This window comes from Sorex araneus, chromosome 6 (assembly GCF_027595985.1).
Source record: "Sorex araneus isolate mSorAra2 chromosome 6, mSorAra2.pri, whole genome shotgun sequence".
Classification (NCBI taxonomy): Eukaryota; Metazoa; Chordata; class Mammalia; order Eulipotyphla; family Soricidae; genus Sorex; species Sorex araneus.
The window spans coordinates 74,207,119-74,232,245 of record NC_073307.1 but is presented as its reverse complement, the minus strand read 5'-3'; the positions used below and the strand labels follow the sequence as shown (position 1 = coordinate 74,232,245).

At 37.0% G+C, this 25,127-nt stretch overlaps 1 protein-coding gene across 1 annotated transcript in view; it reads right to left on the bottom strand.

Annotated features, from left to right (window-relative positions):
• Nucleotides 1–25,127, bottom strand: part of DNAH9 (dynein axonemal heavy chain 9) — a 570,390-nt gene that overhangs the window by 325,052 nt on the left and 220,211 nt on the right. The window contains exons 28-31 of the mRNA XM_055143580.1: nt 24,540–24,644; nt 5,932–6,089; nt 4,685–4,823; nt 3,491–3,778 (exon numbers count right to left, since the gene is read on the bottom strand). Coding sequence (XP_054999555.1) covers nt 3,491–3,778; nt 4,685–4,823; nt 5,932–6,089; nt 24,540–24,644 — 690 coding nt within the window. The remainder of the gene's footprint in view (nt 1–3,490; nt 3,779–4,684; nt 4,824–5,931; nt 6,090–24,539; nt 24,645–25,127) is intronic.

Below are 25,127 nucleotides of genomic sequence, written 5' to 3'. Positions count from 1 at the left end.
ATAAAAAACTTCATAGATGAAATGAAAAACTCAGTGTGTGTCCCCAACAGTAGAGCAACAGCAACTGAAGATAGACACAGTGAGCTGAAGATGAGATGCAGAAAACCTCCATGCAACAGCTAAAGGTGGTAAAGATCTCAAAATTACTCAAGATCAGACAATAGGAATGTGAGATGAATTCAGGAGGAACAACATAAGAATTCATCAGAGTCCCAGAAGGACAGGAAGGCAACCCCCATGAGGAAGTAACAGTCAAAGACATCACTACTGATAAGATCTCAGAGCTGGAGAATGCGGGCCCCCAGATCCAAGGAGCCTGTAGGGTACCAGCTAAAAGAGATACTAATAAAAAATCTCCAAGACATATCCTAATCAGCTCTGCTGAGATATTTGCCCAGTGACCGCACGTGTGTGGCCTCTCTGCTCCTGCACAACCACGGCCCTGGAGGCCAGCTAAACTATTTTGGGCACCAGCAGCTTCTTGCAGAAATGTCTCTAGACTGTGAACTGAGCCCCAGCCATCATTTTATGTTGCCCACAAAAGGGAGGTACAAGCTTGCAGTCATGCAATTTCTGGCAGAAATTTCCCTGGACTTAGTTACTAAAATACAGAAATCCAAAGCCGCGTGGCCACTATTGCGGTTGCACAACCTCATATCTCTTCATTGTCAGCAATGTAAAGCAAAGTATCAAATGCTTCCTTTTCAACAGGTCTGACTTTGTGGGGGGGAAACTACAAACAATAATAGTGAGTTTTTTTGTTGAAATATTGAATGTAATCAAAGTAAAGAGAAAAGTAAAGTGAAATTTATCAGCTACACAAGCGGGGTGTGGGGGTGGGGTGTGGGGGAGGTATACGAGGGTTCTGGGTGGTGGAATATGTGCACTAGTGAAGGGATGGGTGTTTAAGCATTGTATAACTGAGACTTAAGTCTGAAAGCTTTGTAACTTTCCACATGGTGATTCAATAAAAAGAATAAAAAATTTAAAAAAATAGGCAAAGATAAAAGGAAAAAAAAGACATATCCTAATCAGAAATATAACATAGGTAGAGAAAAAACAATGAATACAGCAAGATAAAGAAATTACATATAAAGGACCACCCCTTAGACTTATAGCAGACCAATAAAGGAAACCCTGTGGGCATGAGGTCAGTGATGGAATATAGTTAAAAACCTTAATGAAATGGAACCCTCACAGAATACTCTACCCAACTAGACTCTCATTCATATTTGAAGGAGTAATACAAAACATCATGGATAATTAAAAGCTCAAGAACTTCATAGACTCAAGACCAATTTTGAAGCAAAAACTGAAGGGGGATACTGTAAGGTGAGACAAATCCCACAAACACAATATAAGAATTCCTTTCAGACTTCTAAACAAAGATAGCACAAACACAAGGACAATAATCTCTCAAAATGTCAGTTGTCTAAACACACCAATTAAGATATACACAGTTTAAAAATACATTAAAAAATTGAATCCAACATTCTGCTGCCTACAAGAAACACTTTTGAATAATTAGAACAAACACAGATATAAGTCAAGGTCTGGAAAACAATTCTTCAAGCAACTACTTCAAAAAGGCCAGGGTGGCCATACTAATATCAAACAGCATAGATTTCAGACTCAAGGTATATTATACTTGAATCTATAAATTACATATAGGCAGAATGCTCCATAAGCTACACCTCAAAGGAACCTTCAACAAGACAAAGCCATTTTTAAAGGCTACAGAGTCAAAACTAATCAAATGGGACCACATAAAACCAAAAGTTTATGGCAGAAGAAACAGAGGTTAAAACTAAAAGACAGCTGAGTGGAAGACAATATTTATGCTCAGCACATCTGATAAAGGGCTTATATCCAGGATCTATAAAATATTCACAAAGATCAACAACAAATCCAAAAGTCCCATAAAAAATGGGGTGTGGAAATTAACAGATATTTCTCTGAGGAAGACCAATGGATAGCTAACAGTCACATGAAAACATGCTCATTATCATTTATTATTAGAGAAATCCAAATCAAGGCAAGCAAATGAGATACTTATACCAGTGAGGATGGCACATATCAAAAATACTGGCAACTATCTCTACTGGCAGGGATGTGGTGAAAAGGGAGCCCTCATCTGCTGCTGGGGATGTTGTCTGTTCCAATCACTATGGCAGACAGTGTGAGGGTACAGAGTAAACTCAGAACTCAGCTCCCAAATAACCACAATTCTGTCTTTGAGTATCTATCCCCAGGGTAGAAAGACAGGGAAAAAACATTCATTCAGAAGAATATTTGCACACCATTATTCATGTCAGCACTCAGTACAATAGCTAAGATTTGGAATCAATCTATTTGTCCAGCCACAGGTCAGTGGACCATGAAGGTGTGTATACACACAATGGAATGCTACACAGCTGAATGATGAATCATGCAATTGGATGGAACTGCAACATGGATGGAATGGGAAGACATTACGTAAATGAAGTAAGCCAGAAGAAGAAAAATAAACATAGGATGATAGCTCTTTTATGTGGTATTTAGAATAAATGGATGAGTGAATGCTATGTTTTGAAGAGGGATGCCCAGATGGACCTTGCTCTGGAATATAGGGAAGAGAAGGAACAAAAGGGTAGAGGTGAGGGAAGAGGGATATATGAGAAGCAATGGGGGCCATGTCAGAGGTTTAAGGTACAAGTGTGATATTAAGGAATGATAGAGCCAAATATCCAAATCACAAAATCAACAACACTTAAATCAAGAGACCCAAACTTTAACAACAGAACTTAGGAAGGTGCCTGTCAAGAAGACAGGCTGTGAGGCAGGTGGGGTGGGGTTGGGAGGGAGAGGGGAGGTACCCTGGAAACATTGGTGGAGGGAACTTTACACTCATATTGAGATCAGTTCCGCAACATTATCGTCTAAGACTCAAGTATGAATAACTTTGTAAATCACGTTTTAATAAAATTATATAGATAGATATAGATACATTTGGACATCTTTTAGGAGGACATTATTTGCCTTATTTACCCTAATATTTTTCTTGTTATTGTAATAAAATTTATCTCTGACAATTTCAAAATATTTATAAATTCTAAAGATGCATATAAACTCACGTGCCTTTTACATTATACTATAATTTATTTATAATTATTTTGAAGTTATTGCATATGCTGATGACTTTCCTTCACATAGTCTACAATGCTTGTACCTCCATAAAGAGCCTTAAATAGCATTAAATAATTACATCTTACACAAATGTAAGCTCAAAATATATGAAATACCTTGATATTATACTTGAATCTATAAATTACATATAGGCAGAATGCTCCATAAGCTACACCTCAAAGGAGCCTTCAACAAGACAAAGCCATTTATGTACAAAGTACATAAATTTTTGTATGCCCAAAGAAAACATTTTATATTAAGAATGAAGTATCCAAGAAAAAAATTAAGAGATGAAGAAATCTTGAAGAAGTAGAATGCAGCATACCTTGAGCACAAAGTTATCCTCAGCCTGAAGTTTCAGATCTAAAACTGCCTTCCTAACCAATGCTTCAAAGTCGAGGTCTCTTTTTCGAGGAACATCCAGAGTGGGAAAGAGGTCCCCAATCAGACCCATGAATACCGGCATGTCATCTGTCACTATTTTGGGGATGTTGAAGTCTCTCAAGGATCGCATCAAGACCTGGTCTTCAGGACGATTGGGATCTCCTCGTTTCAAGGATCCTGCAACCACTAGTACTGACTTGATCGCCCGCAGTCCCCAATCATAATGATCCTGTAGAAAGACAATTGAGAGTAGTTGAGATGGTAAGCGCCAGGCTAGTGTCTGCAAATTTTGTTATTGCATCAGTTATTGCATTACTCCTGAAAGACAGAGACAGTGGGGCCGGACACAGCGGGTCTGGCATTTGCCTTGCACGAACCCCCAGCATCCCATATGGTCCCCCAAGCACCCCCAGGAGTGATTCCTGAGTGCAGATCCAGGAGTAACCCCTGAGTGTAGCTGAATGTGACCCAAAAAGAAAAAAAGAGGCAGACACATAGCAAAAGATTAATGATATAAAGATCATGATTAAAGATTCCTACTTCTAGCATTAGTAATTTTCTAGTTGGATGACAACAAAATGAAAAGATATACTTGAGAAATTTCCAAAGGGTATCATGAATAATAGTTAATTCATGATTAAATAGAAGACTAAGAAAGAGGATAATATCAAGGATTATTTCCATCTTTGCAGAATTAATGAGAAAACGATAGTTTAGCATACTGAAGTTAGGAAGCCAGAAGTAGATTTGGAGTGGTGTTTCAGGAAGATAAAGCCCCAGGTCTTACTGGCATGCTTTTAGACAATCAGGAAAACCTTTTTTTAGGACCATTAAATATACATATTTAGAGATCAAAATAGAAATTTCAGAATATAAACTTCTGTGAAAGTAAATTAATGTGATATTTATCATGGAATATAACCAAGGAATCTTTCTATGTCAAAATTATTTTTTATCATGAATTTAAAACATGAACACGAATATTTGTTATAGAAGTGGTAAGAGAGTTTTATTTGCTTTTGGGCATAGTGACTACGAAAAGGCAAGTATGTTTCACTAATACATTGACCCCAGAAGCTATTTAGAGCTAATACAATCACACATAATTGGTCAGAAGTCTAACAAAGCAGTGTACCTGTTTGGAGAGAAGCTCTTTGCACAACTGGTAAAGGGTGATGAACTTCCTGGCCAATAACTTGGCTTCAATAAATCCTTCTGCCACTAGCATGATTTCACAGATCAACTCAAAATCTGGAACAACCATTGCACAGGGTCTATGTATGAGAAGAAAGAGGAAAAAGTTATTTTTCCAACCACACAGCTAAAGGGAATCTTGGAGGATGAGAAACACTGACTCATATTACAGAGAGAGACATCTATAAAAATTTACTTCTTGTAAGACTTTGAATTTAAAGATGAACTAACCACGGATAAAGGAAGTAAAGTCTGTTGCCCCAAATTTCATCATAACTTAAAAAGATAGAGAAATAGAGACACAGAGACAGAGAGAGACACACATACAGAGAGACACAGATATATCTTTAGTAACAATTAATAGGTGGAAAATTAAGCCCTAAAGTACTATTTCCTTTTTCTCCTCAATTGTTTTGTCTTTTCTGAAAAAAAAGAAAAAACAATAATGAAGCCCTCCTCGGTCCCTACTAGAGAGTACATTTATATTTTCTTAACACAATAAAGAGTTTAAAATGCTTAAAATGGCAAGATATCAATGGCAAATGTCAAATGAAAGAGGAGACCTCATGTATTGCCACTAAGAGTATAATTCAACATTACTCTTTTAGAAAGTAATTTTTCAATGTGTGTCAACAATTCTGAAAAATATTCCTCACTGTTAACTCAATAATTCCATATCTAGAAATCTAGCAAATGATAATAATCAGGCATAGAGAGAAAAATACTCATATTCAAAATATATACTACAGCATTAGGCATAAGTTTGCTTTAAATGTCAAAAAGCAATCTCAACATTTAGCTATGTTTTATAGTTAATTGTATTCTAGACAATGTGCTAGATGAAATAAAATGTAATCATTAAATGAGAATTGTTAAAAAATGCCTAACAAGACTCAATGATATGATTATGACAGATTATAAAATACAAAAAAACCAAATAAAACTGTGTGCTTCAGAGATGAGATAATCAATTGGTGGCTATAAAATACAAATTCAAAATAGGACAGTTAAGCAACATTTTAGAGTGATAGCATAAAATAATTTTAAAAATTCATAGTTTCAGTATTTTTAATACATACTCAGACACACATATGTGTATATATCTATACATACATATATATAATGTTTCTGTAGAAAAATAAAGGAGACTTTTTTTGTACTGTTGAATAGAGCAATGCTAATGCTTACCTGAAGAGAGCCTTGAGATTCTCAGGTAGTTCTGTTCTGCCAGCATATCCTGGGTTCATAGTGATGAAGATACCCACAGAAGGATTCAGGCTAATCTCTTCCCCAAGGAAATTGAACATCTGTTTCTTATCACGAATTGCATCTTGAATGCTTTTTACCTGGTTAAGGAGTCCACAGAAATACCCCCACTATAGTTTAATGGTTGACTGGTAGATATCTCTGGGAACCCCTGGTTACACAGAACATAAAACTGTATAACCCAAAAGACCCACTTTGAAAGAAGCTCCACACAGTTATACAGGAACACCAAAATGGAAGGGAATAACCTTGAAGTGAAAAATAACATATCACCACCACCAGACTACCACAGGCACTTTGAGAAAACAGCGTGGAACCCCACCACAAGGAGTGGAAAAAGATGGGAGCCCTGAAGCCTCTACAAGGAATCCCCACATATAAAATCTCTCTGATAAAGAATTCAGTGGTTCAAATGTTCAATTATTTCAAAGAAACAGTGGAATGGACATCCAATAAAATACAGAAGAGTATGAGAGAAACAGTGGAATGGACAGTCAATAAAATACAAAGAAAATATGAGCATAAATAAGAAAACTACAAACAGAAGTGTCATTCGTTAAAGAAATGGTAGATAAAATTAAAAACTCAATGGGTGCCATCAACAGTAAAATGACAACACTCAAAGACAGAAGTAATGAGCTTCAAGATGAGCTGCAAAAAGCATCCAGGCAACAAAAGAAGATGGAAAAGACCTCAAAATAGTTCAAGGGGGGCAAAACAATGGGATGAATTGAATAGGAAGTTAAGAATCATCAGAGTTGGACACTTTCCAAAGGCTCCAGCTGAGCCTCACACTCGAGTGAACCCCCAGAAAACCCATATATGCGGGACTTTGTTACTGAGAACTCTGAGTTCAACAGGACTGGGAATGGAGATCCTCCACCCATATCACCCCACAACCACGACCCCTAACCCCCTTCTCTGGCAACTCAGCTGTCATGTCCATAAGCTACCTCTGATCTGATAGGAGAAAAATATAAATTTATTTAATTAAATATATTTAATTATATATAATTTAATGTATAATTAAAAGATACATATGGCACTAGAAAAACTTTACAAGAAAAGTGTGCAATTCCATTAAAAATAGGGAGAAGAAATAAACATAAACATCTTCAAAGAAGATATACAAATAGTGAAAATGCATAAGAAAAAATGCTTTACATCACTAATCACAAATAAAAAGAGCAATAAGATATCTTACAGTAAGCTATCATCTTACACCACAGAGACTACAATGCATCAAAAAGAACAAGAGCAACTAGTGCTGGCATGGACTCAGGAAGAAAGGAACCTTCATTCTTTCTTAGTGGAATGACAACTGGTCATCATCACTAAGCCATCACTATGGACATTAAGGCATGTCCATATTATTTTCTGGAAGTTTCTTAAAAATTTAAGCATTGAGCTTTCATTTGATCCAACAACCACACTTTTTGAATTATGTACCAAGGATTCAAAAACAAAATGGGAAAATTATATTTGCACTCCTATGTTCCTATCCACAATAGCTAAAATCTGTTAACAACCCAAGTATCTAAGACTGAATAACTGGATAAGAAACGGTGGTACAAATACACAGTGAAATATTACTCGAACATTAGAATAGATAAAGTCATGAAATTTGCTGCTACATGGAGGAGCTTAGAGAGCCTCATGCTTAGTGAAGGTAGACTGAGGGAGAGACTGACATAGAATGATCTATCTTATTTGCAGGATAAAAATGCATAATGGTGGAATAAAAAATACCCAAAGACAATGGAAACATAAGGTATGAAAACTGGTATTCAATAGGAAACATATCTCTTGAGGAGGTTGGGGATAGTGCAAGGATACATTCAACCAAAAAGAGGTTGCAGAACACTTAGTAACAGTTCTGTAAATCGTGCAGAAACTTTAAAAACTAAAAGAAAAAAGCCTCTTATTTAGCTTGTGGGTTGGAGGGAAGTGGGATGGGGTTGGCTGTTAGTGGAGGGAAATGTACACTGGTGAAGAAACAAGTGTTGGAACATTGTATGCCTGAAACACAATCATTCATAACTGTAACTTTGTGGTGACTAAAAATAAATAAAATAAACATTATGACTTATTATTTTTATAATTTATATATCCTGCATACCAACCTTTTTATCTGATGTGTTGAATACAAATATTCTTTTCTGTTTAGTTGCCTGTCTTTTAGTTTCAGCCCACATTTCTTTTACCTTGCAGAAACTTTAGTCTGATGTAGAGCATTTGTTTATATCTGATTCTATTGCCTTTTCAGTAGCATAAGATCATTAAAGACTCCTTTGAGGTCTAAATCTTAAAACTGCCTGTATATTCTGCCTATATTTTCCTCAATATATTTTCCTATAGTTTGTGGTCAGATCTCAAAATCTTTGATTTACTGTGAATTAACTTTTGTGCAAGCTGTGAGATATGGATGAACTTTTATTTTTGCATGTGTTTATTCAGTTTTTCCAGAATTATTTGTTGAAGAGGCTATATTTACTCCATTTCATGTTCTCAGCTCTTTTATTGAAAATTAACTGTTTATAAATATGAAGTTTTGACGTTGGGTGTTTGATTTTGACTTACTGATCAGAGAGACTTTCCATACAGCACCATACAGTTTTGATCACTATAACTTTATAATAGAGTTTGAAATTAGATAATGAAATACATCTCAATTTCTTATTTTTCAGTATGGCTTTGGTTATTCAGGGTGTCTTATAATTCCATATAAACCTTATTACTGACTTTTCTAATTTCTTTAAGAATATAACTTGAATTTGGTTGGGGATTGAATTGAATCTATATAACAGATTAGGTAGGATAGTCATTTTAACAATATTGATTTTTCCATCCACAAGTATGGAATATTTTTCCATTTCCTAAGTTCTTCTTCTATCTGTTTATTTTGTGATCTAAAATTTTCAAAGTGTAGATCTCCTATATAGTTTTTTTCCTCCTAGATACTTGATGTATTTGGATGCTGTTAAATGAGAAAGACTCTTTGCTTTCTCCTCAGATTCATTCTTTGTACATAAGAATGCAACCGACTTTTGTCTATTGGTTTTGTAGCCAGCCACTTTGCTATACTTGCTTACTGTTTGTAGGTGCTCCTTTGTGAAGGTGAACTCTCCAGGGTTTTCTATGTCTATTATCATATTAACTGTTATTATCATATTAACTGCTATTAGTGATAATATGAGTTATATTCCTATTTGGATCCCTCTTATTTATTTATTTTTGCCTGGTCAGAACTAATAATACATTGAATAAAAGTCAAAATAGTGATTTATAGTTTATACTTTTAACTAGGACCAGAGTGATAACAGAGCAGATGACCTGGGCCTGGGTTTGATCTCAGACATCCCAAATCATCACTTAAGCCCTGCTAGGAGTGATCCCTGAGCTGAGAGCCCAGAAGTAAGCTCTGAGCAATGCCAGGTATGACTCCTAAACCAATAAATAAATAAATAATCCCTGTCCAAAAAATGGGAAGAGGAAATAAATACTTCTCAGAGGAAGACAGATGGATTTCCAGTAGGCACATATGCATCACTTATCATTAGTGAAATCCAAATCAAGATGACAATGAGGCACTATCTCACACCAGTGAGAATGGAACACATCAAAAATAGAAAACTCTATGTTTGTGGGAATGTGGTGCAAAGGGAACTCTAATACACTACTAGTGGGAATGTAGTCTGGTCTACACCCTCTACACTCTATAGAGAACAGTATGGAGAGTTCTCAGTAAACTTAGTATTGAGCTGCCATATGATTCATCAGTTTCACTTCTATTTTCTTTTTTTTCTACACTCAAGAGAAAAATAATCATTAAAAAAGACATGTGTATACCATTATTCATTTAGGCACTTATTACAATAGTTAAGATATTAATTTATTGTACTTAGCTAGTATAATAATAATTGTACTATTATTAATATAATTAGCAAGAATAATGACAAAATAGTATCAATAATAATATTGTTATTATTAACAATATTGTTATTATAACAATAATTATAACAATCATAACAATTTGTCAGAAGAAGAAGAGCACAGAAAGTAATGGCACTACAAACCACAATGCCAAAAAGAACGATTAGAGAGAGAAGAAAAATGTCTTCAATAAATGAGGCTGAGGTGGATGGGTGGACAGAGGTTGGGGGTCAGGGTAGCAGGTGGGAAGAAGGGAAAATGGGGACATAGGTGGCAGGAAATATGCACGGGTGAAAGGATGGGTGTCAAAACATTATATGACTAAAACTCAATCATGCAAAACCATGCACAACACTGTAACTATATAACTCAAGGTGATTCAACACAAAAAAAGAAAACACAGAATGATCACTTAATGTGTAGTATATAGAATAAATGGACAGGGATGCTAGTATGCTAGTATCACTGTCATCCTGTTGCTCATCGATTTGCTTGAGCAGGCACCAGTAATATCTCCATTGTGAGACTTGTTATTACTGTTTTTGGCATATCAAATACACTACAGGGAGCTTGCCAGGCTTGGCTGTGCAGGTGAGATACTCTCGGTAGCTTGCCGGGCTCTCTGAGAGGGGCAAAGGAATCTAACCCGGGTTGGCCGCGTTCAAGGCAAATACCCTGCCCTCTGTGCTATCACTCTAGCCCCTAAATGGATAGGGAATGGAATGTAATAAAGGGGGTAACTGAATCACCTTTGACCCAAGAATATACACAGGAAGACAGAGAAGGAAAGAATCAAGGGGGAGGAAGAAGATGAGAAAGAGAGGTAATGGGGGAACAAGATTCAGGGCCTCCAGGACACCAGTGATATGGGACAGTGCTACAACTATATATCCAAAGTACAGACTCAACAAAACTGAAAACATGAGATCTAAACTACAACTATAACCACTGAAATTTGAAATATGTGTGTTAAGATAGCAGGCCTGGGGAGTGAGGTCGGGGAGAACGCAAGGGAACACTGTTGGAAGGAAACTTACACTGGTGGGGGGGATTAGTATTGGGTCATTGCACGACTCAGACTCAACAATTAGTAACTTTGTAAATCATGTATCTTTAGTTAAGTAAAATAAAATTTTTAAAAGATTGGTAATAAACAGCAAACAGGTTTCAACTCTAAACTTCAGTCCTCTCTGTAGCAATAACTAAAATACATTAACACTGGTCATATACCAGGTTCCATTTTGAAAGCTTTTTTTTTTGTACTTTAACTCAATTATCATGACAATCCTTTGAGGGGGTACTTTAACACCAATATCCTCATTTATCTATGATAAAATAGAAGTATTAAGAGGTAAAACAATTTCACTGAATTTACATGCATTGGGAGCATCTAGATTTGAATGAAGCAAATGAATTCTGGAGCCTGAGCTTTTTAGCCACTGTTTGATTAAGAGAATAGAGTAACTCTAGAAAATGCATAAAAGCTGTAACTCACACAAAACTTATAACTGCAACTATCACTGAAGTTTTGATCCCCTCTTGATTTAACTCTTCATAGCTACTCCCCATACTAGAAATCCAGAAAATACTGTGAGCACAAATAGCCCTTTGATAGGTGCAAGTCCATGGTTAGGAAGAAGAAAGAGACACAAGGTAAAATGCAGACTGCGCTTAGATTACCAAGATCTTCCTAAAGAGAGTAAGACCTTTAAAAGCTCTGGAATAAGAATTTAAGCTGATGTCTGACTTAGTTATATGCATAATTTAGAATACTTAAGAACCAGTAGTAGAAAAATAAATTAAATGTACCTATTTCTTTTTATGGCATATGGTACTTTGAAAAAAGTGTACCAAAATAATAGCACAAGGAGGGGAGACAAAGATATACTCTTGTTTACCCAGGTCCTAAAATATCTCTGAGATTTTCCAGAATTTTTGGATTCTTGAAAGGAAAGCATATTGAACACAGGGTGTTCAGAATATCTAAGGATTCTGTATAAATTTGGATAAGGCGTGTGTAAGGCGTCTGTCAACTTCAGAAACACATACACCTTTGTGTTTCTGAAGTTGACAGAGAAACAGACAGACACACAGATGCATATGTGCCATGAGTAAGTGGATGGGAGGGAGGGAGGGAAGGAAAGTAGTAGGGAGTACGAGAGAAAGAGGGAGAAAACACATGACTAGCCATCTCTGAACAGAACAAGACTCTCCACAGTATCTGAAAGGGCTGAATTTGCCTTTGCCAAAATATGTAATAGTATTACAACTAGGATTCAGATCCTGTTCCCAAAGTAAAGCTGTAATGACTAAATATATTTTGACTCTCAGCAATTAGACTGGAATGGAAACTTCTTTGCTATTTGAAGAGTATCAGTGTCATTCTGGTAGGGGACATGTTCACCACCAGCTATATTATATTTGCAACTTTTCTGTAACTCTAAAATTACTTCAATTTTTTTCAAAAATTAAAAGAAAAGGTGTTGCCAGATGTTGGAAGTTGGTGAGTAGAGCAATCCAAGCCAAATCAGCAACCTGATGCCAAAGTACATGTGTTTTTCCAAAATTTCTTTTATTAGAATGAATACTGTGAGAGCAATAGTGTTATATTGCTAACCAAATATACAAGAATCATTGTTTTGTTCTGAAAAGAATAATTTTTATATACTTTAGAAATATAAGTTCCTACAAAATAAGAAAGGATGGTTTTGTCACCTATTAATAAACAAAAAATGAAAAGTTATGTAGAAACTAGAGTTCTCAGATGAGGGATTCTGTATTTACCTTCCTGAGGTGCAATGGCAATATCTAAAGACTTTTTACTATTTCAACCAGAAGGAAGGTCCTATTCGCATTTATTGGACAGAGATTAGGGAGGCTAGTAAACATCTTACCACACACAATTCATTGCAAAGAAGAATTACTAGACCCAAGGCATCATCTAAGCTGATAAATCTGTGATCTGAACCAAACATATTTAACAAGTAGGACACTGATGTCAAGAATATATTAGTGACTGGGGCTGGAGTGATAGTGCAGACAGTAGGGTGTTTGCCTTGCATATGGCTGACCCCGGTTTGACCCATGGCATCCCATATGGTCTTCTGGACACTGTCAGGAGTAAATCCTGAGAGCAGAGCCAGAAGTAACCTCTGAGCACTGCTGGGTGTGGTCCAAAATGCCTATCTGTGTATTCAAAAAAGAAGTTGAGTGGGCTTTCTCTCACCAGGTGCATTTGGTGGCCTGACATGCAGCCAGCATCAAGACACACATGAAGGAGGGAAAAGGACGCCAGGCTGGTTGGTGATCAGTAACCGTTTCTTCAATCTCTTTCCGCTATTTATTCCATTCTCCCTGCATGCCTGTTCTAGTCTCACTGAGCGCCACATAACAGTACTGTACTGCCCCTCATTCCTGTCTCCTCCTGTCCCTTGGGAGACTCTCCCCAAGCCTTCTCTCAGCATTCCTCTAGAGCCCACCTCCAGGCACTGGGAGTAGCAACTGCACCTAGATCAGATAGCACAATCAACGTATGTAATACCCTTCCCTTCCTTCCAGGAAAGCTCTTCTAAGATCGCTGGCCAGGAGATCCGCTCAAGGGCAGAACTTCATCTAAGGACATACTTCTCCTAGCCTTAGTACAAAAACAATCATCTTAAATTTACTTCTTAATAATCTTTCTAGTCATCTTGTATGGACACAGTAAGAGATATATTAAGCTTATAGGGTGGCTCTCCTGGGGACATCTCACTATAGATCCCAGACTACAGTCCTCAGGCAAGATTAGTCCTTCCTAACCCTAGCAGGGACCTTGTCCAGTCACTTCTCTTTGGGTCATGACAGAATTCGTTCATGACCATGCTCTTAGCTTATTATAAGTTTTATGGCACTTGGCCTGTCCTGTTTTAATGCCAAGGTAGCTTACCGCTTGTCCTAGGTCCATTCAGTCCTTTCGGTACCATGCTTCTGGAGTGCTTCTGGAGTGGAACTAAGAGCAACTGAGGCTTAAATCAAGTAAATATGACAGATTCCCAGGAGTAAATATTATTCAAAGTCAATTAATTCCCAGGTTATAAAAGCATAGCATTAACTGTCTTCCTGCGTTTATACAAAGGACATAAGGAAAAGAGAAGAGCAATATTTCACTTACAAATACAAATCCAGAGATCTCTGAAGAATCTGACCTTATAAGTCACAGGGTCTGGTTAGGGGAAATGAGTGATTAACAGAGAAAGCAGATCACAGAGAAGTTAAAGATGAATACTGAGGAAATGGAAGTTCTTCAGGAGTGTTGTGATGGGTGTAACCCAATAAACTTAAGCTCCTGTGGCAGAGGAGAAAGGACAAACCAATGTTATCCTACACATATCTATCTATCTATCTATCTATCTATCTATCTATCTATCTATCTATCTATCTATCATCTATCTATCTAAGTGTCTTGTCCACCATTCCATAGTTGTGTCCTTGGGTAACACCAATTTTCTTTTTAAATTTAATTTGTAGGGTTTTTTTTAATTTATTAGTGAATCATCGTGAGGTACAGTTACACACTTATGAACTTTCATGTTTGCATTTCAGTCATACAGTGATCATTTACATCCCTCCACCAGTGCCTATTTTCCTCTACCAATGTTCCCAGTATCCCTCCCACCAACCCCACCCCATTCCCACCACCCCACCCTGTCTCAGTGGCCGAGCATTCCCTTTTGTTCTCTCTCCTTTTGGGTGTTGTAGTTTGCAATGGAGGTATTGAGTGGCCATCATGTCCGTTCTATAGTCTACTTTTGGAATGCATCTTACTGTGAATTCTTAGCACAGCCCAGATTAAATGAAGCAGAAATTCTGGAGGTAGAGTGGGATCAAATACGGAATATTTACCATACTGACATTAGTATATATCACCAGTGGCTCACATTTGAATGTGGTTTAAGTAATACAAATTGCAACACCAATGTCAACGCTGTTTTGAAACTGTTTGAAACGGGGGGTGGGGGGGCTTCGGGATAGAGACAAAAAGTGAAATTGCTGGGATATATGGAAGTTTAACTTTTAGATTTTTTTTATGAGAAGTACCTGTATTGCTTATAAAGCGGCTCACCCAGTAGACATTTTTGCTAGCAGTGTATAAATGTTTACTTTTTACCCACATTCATTACATTGGTTGCTTTTGTTTATTTTAATGCTTTTCAATCTTACTGGTGTAAGGTGATTTTCATTATTAATTTTTATTTCCATGATGATTTGAGAGAGAGCATTTTTTGTTCATATACCTAGTTGGCCATATGTATGTCTCATTTAAGGTGTACTCATCTCTCTTCTCAGTTTTTGATAGGGTTTTTTTGTTATTATTTCGTTTTATTTTTTATTATTTATTTATTTATTTATTTATTTGCTTTTTGGGTCACACCCAGCGATGCACAGGGGTTACTCCTGGCTCTGCACTCAGGAATTACCCCTGGCGGTGCTCAGGGGACCATATGGGATGCTGGAAATCGAACCTGGGTCGGCCACGTGCAAGGCAAATGCCCTACCCGCTGTGCTATTGCTCCAGCCCCATATTATTATTTCGTTTTATAAGTGATTTATATATCTTGGATATTAGTTCCTTGTTAGATGAGTGGTGGAAAAATGTTTTCTCCCAGTCAGTGGGATGTCTTTTTATTCTAGTCATTATTTCTTTTTCAGTATAGAAAGAAGCTTTTAATTTGATGTGGTCTCATTTGCTTATTGCTTGGCCAATGGTATTGAGAGACTAAAGACACCTTTTAGGTGAATGTCATTGAGAGTTCTGCCTATGTTTTATTCCCCCCAATGCAATTTATAGATTTTGAAATGACATTCAGGCCATGTCACAATGTGTGTGTGTGTGCGCGTGTGTGTGTTTGGATCACATCTGACTGTGCTCAGCATTTACTCCTGACTCCTGTACCAGGAATCACGCCTGGAGAAGATCAGGGACCATAATATGAGCTGCTGGGGATCAAACCCATCTTGGTCATGGTATGGCCTCTCCGGTCTTTGATATCAAGGTCTTTAATATATTTTAAATTGACTTTGTGCATACTGTGAGACAGAGACCCAAGTTCTTATTTTTGCATGTGACTGTCCTGTTTTTCCAACACTAATTGTTTAAGAGGCTTTTTGCTCCATTGTTAGATATTAGCAGTCCATGTACTTGAGGTTCTGCTGCTGGGCTCTCAATTTAATCTCAGTGGTTTCAGAGTTTGTCTTTATTCCAGAACTACACTTGATTACTATAGGTTTATAGCATAATTTAAAGTTGAGGAAGGACAAGTTTACATATTTTATTCTATTTTGTTCTAGAATTGCTTTGGCTACTTGGGGAGTTCTATTATTCTATATGAATTTCAACAGAATTTGGGTCATATTACTAAAAAATGTCATAGGTATTTTCAAAGGAACTAAATTGAATCTCTTTAATGTTTCAAGACAGACTGTCATTTTGACCCTAGTAATCCTTGTAATCAATGAATAGATGATTTGTTTCCATTTCCCTGTCTTTGTTTATTTAGTACAGATATAGTTTTTTTAATATATGAGTATTTTATATTACTCATATATTTTTTTAATATATGAGTATTTTACCTCTTTCATTAAACTGATTTTCATATACTTGATTTTTTAGATGCAATAATGAATAGAATTTACTTCCTTCTACTTCATTGTTGATATAATTATGTCATGGAGTTTATTTTGTAACATGGAATTTAACTGTTTATTGTTAAAGCTCTTTTTTTGTATTACTTAGGGTTTTTAACTACAATATCACATCAATGGCAAATACTGATATTTTGACTTCTCTTCCAGTTTGAATAAGCTAATGCCTCTTTATTGTCTAATTTCCATGACAAGGATTTCCAAAACTATGTTGAATTATTGTGGTGAGACTGGTGATCTTTATCTTTGCCTGATCGTAGAGAAAGCGTTTTCAATTTTTCATCATGGACTATGATGTTGGTTGTAGGGTTGTGCTGTACATAATACAATAGGATGTAAATTTTATATTTGTTAAGGTATGAATAGATTAAGAGAACCTAATCTCATCAACATATAAGCATTGAATGAAAGGCAGCAAAGTTTGTAAAGCAAATGCTAATAGACCCTTATATATACATTGATGGCAGCACAATAGTAGTGGGAGGCTTCAATACCCCACTATTATTCTATCACTGTTGGATAGATCAATCAGACAAAATATTTGTAAAGAAGAAAGAATTCTAAGTGAGGAAATGGAAGAACTGAGTGTAACAGACATATTCATTCTTCAAGATAAACCACATGCTGGGAAGGAGATCTAAAAATCATAAAAATAGAAATTGTATAAGTAATTCCTCAGATCACAAAGTCACAAGGATATAAATCTATCAGGAAAAGAACCCTCCAAAAAATTAAATTAGAAAAAAGTTGTAAGGGGCTGGAGAGTGTGTAGGTTGCTTTCCTGGCATGCAGCCAAACCAGGTTTATTCTCGGCACTCCATGTGGGTCTCCAAAGCCCACCAGGAGCCATCCCTGAGCACAAAACCAGGAGTAAGCCCTAAGCACAGCCACTTCTTTAACTAAGAAATTAAAACTTCTGCATGATATTAGTTGAATCAAAGGAGAAATAAAAAATATTTCTCAAAACAAGTAAGAATGAACACACAAACTATCAGAAGCTATGTGATACAGTGAAATAAGTAATAAAGGAGTTCATAGGTATTTAGGATCATACCAGGAAAAAAGAAAGCTCTCGTCAAAAATCTCACCACACACCTTAAACAACTACAGAAAGACCGAAAGACCAAATATCAAAGACCAAAAGACCAAGGTACATATAAGGCAAGAGATAATAAGAAGTGAAGCAAAAATCAATGACACTGAAAACATGTGATACAAAAGAAAGTTGAAATCAGGAGGTGATTCTAAAAGGAATAAATAAGATTGACTAACTATAAGCTAAAATCACTAATTAAAAACCAATAAAACAAATAAATATTAAAGATGATGAAAAGAGAAATTCTGACACTTCAGAAATACAAAAGATCATAAGTGCTTACTACAATTTTATGCCACAAAACTTGAGAAATTAATAGAAATATGTGGGTTCTTAGAATCAAACATGCTCCCAAGATTGACTAAAAGGAAATAGAAAATATGAACACAAAAATCTCTGTAAGAAAACTGAAATTGTAATTTTAAAACTGAGGAACAAAATTCTTGTTCAGATAGGTTCTGCCAAAACATCAAAGACTTATTGACCATCCTCCTCAAACTCTTCCAAAATAAAGAAGAAAGACCAACTCTCTCTAACAGCTTTTAGGAGGTCTGTATTACCCTATCACAAAGATAAGATAGATTTATTGTAAGAAAAAAACAGTATTGCTGATGAAAATTTGGCGCAACAAAATCTGAGTGAACCTACTTTAACATATATCAAGCAAATGATACACCATGATCAAATGGGTTTCATCTTAAGGATTCAAGGATGGCTCAATGCATGCATAATATAATGCACCATGTTAACAAAAGTAAAGTTAAAGGTCATATGATGATTTATATCTATTTATACTGATACAAACTGTGAGAACCTTTGGAGAAAAATCAGTATTGAAGAGTAAGTTTATAGCAATACAAGTTTATGTTTAGAACAAGAAAATGCCCCAAGTCATAGTGAACTGAATAAACAATCAACCAAAAGAATCATGCATCATCAAATTGGATTTATCTAAGGGATAAATCTAAGGGATTTATCTAAGACTGGTTCAATATACTCAAATCATTGTAATACAACATATCAACAAAAATAAAGAGGAAAATTATATTATTGTATTGTTATAAAGATATTGACAAGATTAAATCTACACTCATTTGATGATCTATCAACAACATAGGAATGTAAAAACATACTTTAAGATGGTAATGGCCATATACAGCAAACCCACAGTCAACATCATGCTCAGTAGCATGATGTTTGCCAAAAACAGTAACAAGTCTCACAATGGAGACATTACTGGTGCCTACTCAAGCAAATTGATGAGCAATGGGATGACAGTGATACAGTGATACAGTGATTCTATAAAATGATCATGGTTAAAAGATTGTGGTATTGGAACAAAACAGATCCTAAAATCAATTGAATAGAACTGAGAGACCAGAGATAAACTCTCAATTGACAGATATTTAATCTATGACAAAGAAATTGGGTAAATAAAATGAAGGAAGGGAAAGTTCTTCAGTACATCGTGGTTAAAAAAATGACAGTAGTCTTTACCCCACATGATAAACAAAAGATAATTCAAAGTAGAATAAAAACCTCAAAGTTAGACCAGAACACATAAAATACCTTGAAGTAAACATAAAAGAATTCTTCTGGAAACAAACCATAAGGGTGTCATAAAAAAAATTGATCTCATTCACTGTCACTGTCACTGTTGTCCCATTGCTCAATGATTTGCTCAAGTGGCCACCAGTACATGAGATAAAATATTTGCATACCATTCATTAAATGAAAGGCTAATATTCAAGAATACATAAAGCAATCAAAAAGCTCAGCAACAACTCTACTAAAAAATCAGAGAAGTGATAAACAGACATTTACACCAAAAGGATATTTAGACAGGCTGGAGATGTTTGGAAAAAAGTATTCATGACATATTCTCAGAGAAATTCAAATAAGAATGACATTCTTACAATAAATTAATTCAAAAAGATTTATGCACACCAATGTTCATTGTAGTGCTTAGTACAATAGCCAGTACAAAGATATAGAAACAACTCTGATGTTCAAAAACAAAGAATGGATAAAGAATTTTTTTATATACAGAATGGAATCCCATGCGGCAAGCTACCCATGCATACTGGATATACCAAAAACAGTAACAATAAGTCTCTCAATGAGAGATGTTACTGGTGCCTGCTTGAACAAATCGATGAGCAATGGGATGACAGTGATAGTGACAGAATGGAATATTATGCAGCTATAAGCAAAGCTAAAACTTTGGGGTGCTGGAGCAATAGCATAGCGGATAGGGTGCTTGCCTTGCATGTGGCCAACCCGGGTTCGATTTCCAGCATCCCATATGGTCCCCTGAGCACCTCCAGGAGTAACTCCTGAGTGCATGAGCCAGGAGTAACCCCTGTGCATCGCTGGGTGTGACCCAAAAAACAAAAAAAAAAGAAAAAAGAAAAAAGCTGAAACTTTGTATTTTATTGAAAACTAGATGGAACTGGAAAGTATAATGCTAAACAAAATATGTCAGATGGATAAGAAAAAATACCAGATAATTTGACTCATCTATGGGGTACAGAGATATAAGGGGATAGAGCATCAAATGATGACAAAGACTTGACTTTGGATTACAAAACACATATACAAGAAGTGGGGGCAATTACATTGGGTAAAGGTAGAGGCAGGTACGAAATAATGAAAGGTCAATGGTGGCACTTGGGTAGTAGTGAGATACAGTAAATTTTGGTATCAAGCCATGAATGTTAACACTATTGTAACCATGTTACTTAATTATAATGATGAATAGGAAAGAAAAGAGAGAAATAAGAAGAAAAAGAAAGAGCAGGAGGAAGATAAGAGGACATAACAGAGAAAAGAAAATAAGGATTAATATATATGGAGATTTATGCCACTAGAGATCTATTTATGCCACTAGAGATCTAGAAGAAAAATTCTAGAAGTATGGTATGATGTGCTATCAAATCCAGAGTGCAACAAAAGCAAAAGTCTTTTGCTTCTTTCCCGATGAGACTCTTCAGCCATGCTGGAGGCCCCTCTCCACACGTTCAGACCGGCCTCATGCATGAAGGTACCAGCAGAGGAACCCAGGCGTGTGCAATCCCATCAACGGCCAACATCCAGAGAGAGACTTAAAAGCAAGCTCTCAGAAGAGAGTGATGCAGAGAGTCTCTTGTCCACATGCCTGGCTGTCTTCCCTGGGGCCCCTGGGATGGGATGGGCTCCAGCTTCCCTCCCCACCCCAAGCAGAGCTCCTGGTGGCCGAAGACCACCAGAACCTAGTTACAGCCATGCTGGAGGCCCCTCTCCACATGTTCAGACAGGCCTCATGCTTTGTGGCCGCGCAATATCTTTAGCCTACTTCTCCCTCTGGGAAAAACTGGCAATCTTCTGAGAGTTTCCTGCCCACATGGGACAGCCTTGCAAGCTTTCCATAGTGTATTCATATGCAAAATCCAGTAACAAGCTGGATCTCATTCCCCTGACCCTGAAGAGGCCCCAGTGCAACATCATTAGGAGGGCCTAGTCGAGATAGACTTCTAAGATCTCAGGGAAAGGACGAAATGAGATGTTACTGAGCCCGCCCGAGAAATTGGTGATTAACGGGATTTCGTGATTGTTAAAGTTAAGGTCTAATGCATAAAATGTTACAGCTTCATACTGCCCACAGACTGTCCTCTCCTCCCACCATTTTTTCCAGTGTTCATGTAATCCTTCTATTTCTCTCCCCAATATTCAGCTACTGAAGACTAGTTTTGTGTCTATGGTCTTTGGGCATTTATTTCCTTACTATGTTTCTTTATATTTCACATATGAGGGAAAACACTCTGTATCTGACCCTCCTCTTCAAACTAAATTTCCATCCACACTGTATGATTTTATCATCTCTTAGGCCCAAACAGTATTCCACTGTCTTTACTGTCTATATGTTCCATAGTTTATCCAGTTTCAGCTCTTGGGCATTTGAATTCTCTCCAGAATCGGGCTATTGTGAAGAGTGTTGCAATGAATATAGGACTGCAAAGTCTTTGCTGAATAGAGTTCTGGGGCCCATAGGCTAGATGCCAAAACATGGAACCGCTGCGTCATATACAAGCTCCATTCCTAGTTTTTTGAGAAGTATGTTCACGTTGTTTTCCAAAACATTTGAACCAGTTTCCTCACTAGCAATGAATAAGTGTTCCTTTTAGCCCATATCCATACTAACTCTGGTTGTTTTGTTCTATTATTTGTGCAGTTTCACTGGTGTGAGATGACCCAGTCTTGGGACACACCCTGTGGTATTCAGGACTCACTCCTGGCTTTGTGCTCAGGGATCACTTCTGGCGGTGATCAAACCGAATCAGACATTGCAAGACAAGGACCCTAATCACTGTACTGTCTCTCGGAACCTCTCTGCTGTTTTGATTTGTATTTCTTTGATTGGTAAACAATGAAGTGAAGAATATTTTGTCATATGCATATGTCATTTATCTTCTTTGAGGAAGTTTCTGCTCATTTCATTTTTTTAATTGTTAAAAAAACTTTGGGGGGCTGGAGTGATAGCAAGGCAGGTAGGGCATTTGCCTTGCACATGGCCTTGCACGGGTTTGATTTCCAGAATCCCATATGGTCCCCCGAGCACCACTAGGAGTAATTCCCGAGTGAAGAGCCAGGAGTAACCCCTGTGTATCTCTGGGTGTGACCCACTGTCACTGTATCACTGTCATCCTGTTGATCATTGATTTGCTCAAGCGGGCCCAGTAACGTCTCCATTCATCCTAGCCCTGAGATTTTAGTAGCCTCTCTTTACTCGTCCTTCCCAACTGTGCCACATTAGAGGCTCTTCAGGGTCAGGTGAATGAGAACCATCATTGTTACTGTATTTAGCATATGCATATGCCACGGGAGCTTGCCAGGCTCTCCCCTGTGTGGGCAGTAAACTCTCAGTAGCTTACCAGGTTTTCCAAGAGGGAGAAGTAGGCTATCAGATGTCTTACTACAATATTAAAATTAATTTAACTATATATGTGTGTATATACATACATATATACATATCCCACCCAAAAAGCAAAAAATAAAAAAAAGAAAGAAAAAAAAACCTTTGGAAAATGATTGAGGTACTGTGATTTACAACTATGTTAATGATAGTTTCTCACACACATAGTTCCAGAAATACACATGCATTGCCAGTGTAACCACCTCACTTCCCCAAATCTCCTAATGTCTCTCCCTTTTGTCTCCCTCTACCAAACTCAGTTTAGGGCTGGAGCTATAGCACAGCGGTTGGGCTTTCTCCTTTCACACGGCCAACCCGTGTTTGATTTCTCCACCCCTCTCGGAGAGGAGCCATTACTGGTACCCGCTCGAACAAATCAATGAGCAACGGGATGACAGTGACAGTGACCAAACTCAGGTTAGTGGATCAGTTCTCTTGTGTTGCCTTTGATTCTTTGTTGCTACTTTACCATGTATCTTAAATCTCATGTATGAGGGAGTTCATTCTGAATCTATACCTATCCTTTTGAGTGATTTAACTCAGAGAGATATCCTTTAATTTCATTTATATTGTGGCAAATCGTATGAGTTTGTTCTTTCTGAAAGCTTCATAATATTCTATTGTGTCTACATAGAAATGTGTGTATGTGTGTGTACATATGTATGTAAATGTGTGTACATATGTATGTATCACAACTTCTTGATCCTTTCATCCATAGCCGGACATTTGGGCTGTTTTCATATCCTGGCTATTGTACTAAGAGCTGCAATGAACATCGATGTGTATATAGCCTTTCAAGTTAGTGAAGAGTGCTTATGATGTTTGTTTCATGAACACACAAATTGTGAAGTTAGGTTTAGGTTCTATTTAGCTGTAAGTTCTTGAAGACTTGAAATGCAAAGTGGCATTACTGCCACATAAAATATGATTTAAAATGATTACATTCAACAACCTTCATGCTCTTATCCTTGCTGTTCATATAACTGAGTGAATTAGGCTGAGAGCTGGACAGTTTTCCAAGACAGTCAAGAAATGGAAGAGCAGAATTTTAAGCCCTGTCTGACAATTTTTATCAGGGATAAAAATCCCTGATATTTATAAAGTGTTGGGCATTGCCATTTTATTTGAAGCCTCCTGTCTCATGAAGCAGGTGAAGCTTTTTAATCCTATCTTACAGAAGAGAAAAAGGAATATCATTGCTTGTGTCTGCTCACCTTGGCAGAGACCTGAAGGGTCCAATTCACATAGTTCGATTTTAAGATCAATAGGCAGCAATATGAATGGAGGTAGAGAATATCATGCAGAGTAAAGTTAGTCAGACAGGGATAGATACAGAATGCTTGCTCTCGCATATGGGACTTAAAGATACCCAGAAAGGTAGCATTGATGATCCAAAGGCAACATAATGGGATAACTGATCCACACACCTGAGAGGGAGAGATGTTGAGGTCCTTGGGAGAGACTAGCAAAAGGTGTGGTGTTGGCATTACGTGCCCGAAAAGCCAATATGAATAGTACTGTAAACTATAAATCTCAATCAATATAATAAAAATAAAAAACATAGACTTGAGAGTAGAGAAGTAATGCAGGGGGAAAGGTGTTTGCCTTGCATGTGACTGAGATGTGTTCAACCCTTATGGTCTCCCAAGCCCACCAGGACTGATCCTGTAGCACAGAACCAGGACTGAGGCCTGAGTACCACTGGGTTAAACCTCCAAACCATAAATTAAAATCACATAGTTTGATTTTGAAGTGGGGAAAAGGCATGAAGGGGTAAGGGGAAAAGGAAATACAAACATAGATGTTTAGTACAAGAGGATGTATACTTCTACAGACTCCCAGCTTTCCCCCAACTTCTGGTCTTCATACCTGTACTGCTACCACCGACAACACTTCCACGGAGATTCGATTAAACTCATCAAAGCAGCCCCAGGCGCCCGTCTGCGCCAGGCCCTTGTAGATATTGCCACAGGACTGCAACAAAAACGTACAATGATTAAATTACCAGCAGTGCTAAATTTTATCATACACATGGAAGTCATTTAAAATGTTTTATTCTAGCAATTTCCAGTTCTCTCAAGACTACTTGTGAGAATTTGTATTAACATTTCAAGAACAATTAAATGTTTGATGACTACAGATGTCAACATGTCATGGGATCAAACAGAACCTTTCCAGCATACACTAGGACCAAAATTCTTTAAAAATGTTATCAAGCTTCCATTGCTGTTGATCCTGTAGATTTCAAAATCCCAGGAAATGAATAAAAGATTATTTTTCTCATACCATACAGACAAAAAAATTTCTACTCATACTTTGGCAAGCATTGATGGAAAAGTTTATGTCTGTATCTTTAAATCCACACCCAAATGTGGTAGGGAACTGAAGACAGAGGGAGAGGAGATGATAACAATTAAGAAAACGAAAGTATGGATTAATATTTTCACATGAGAAAAT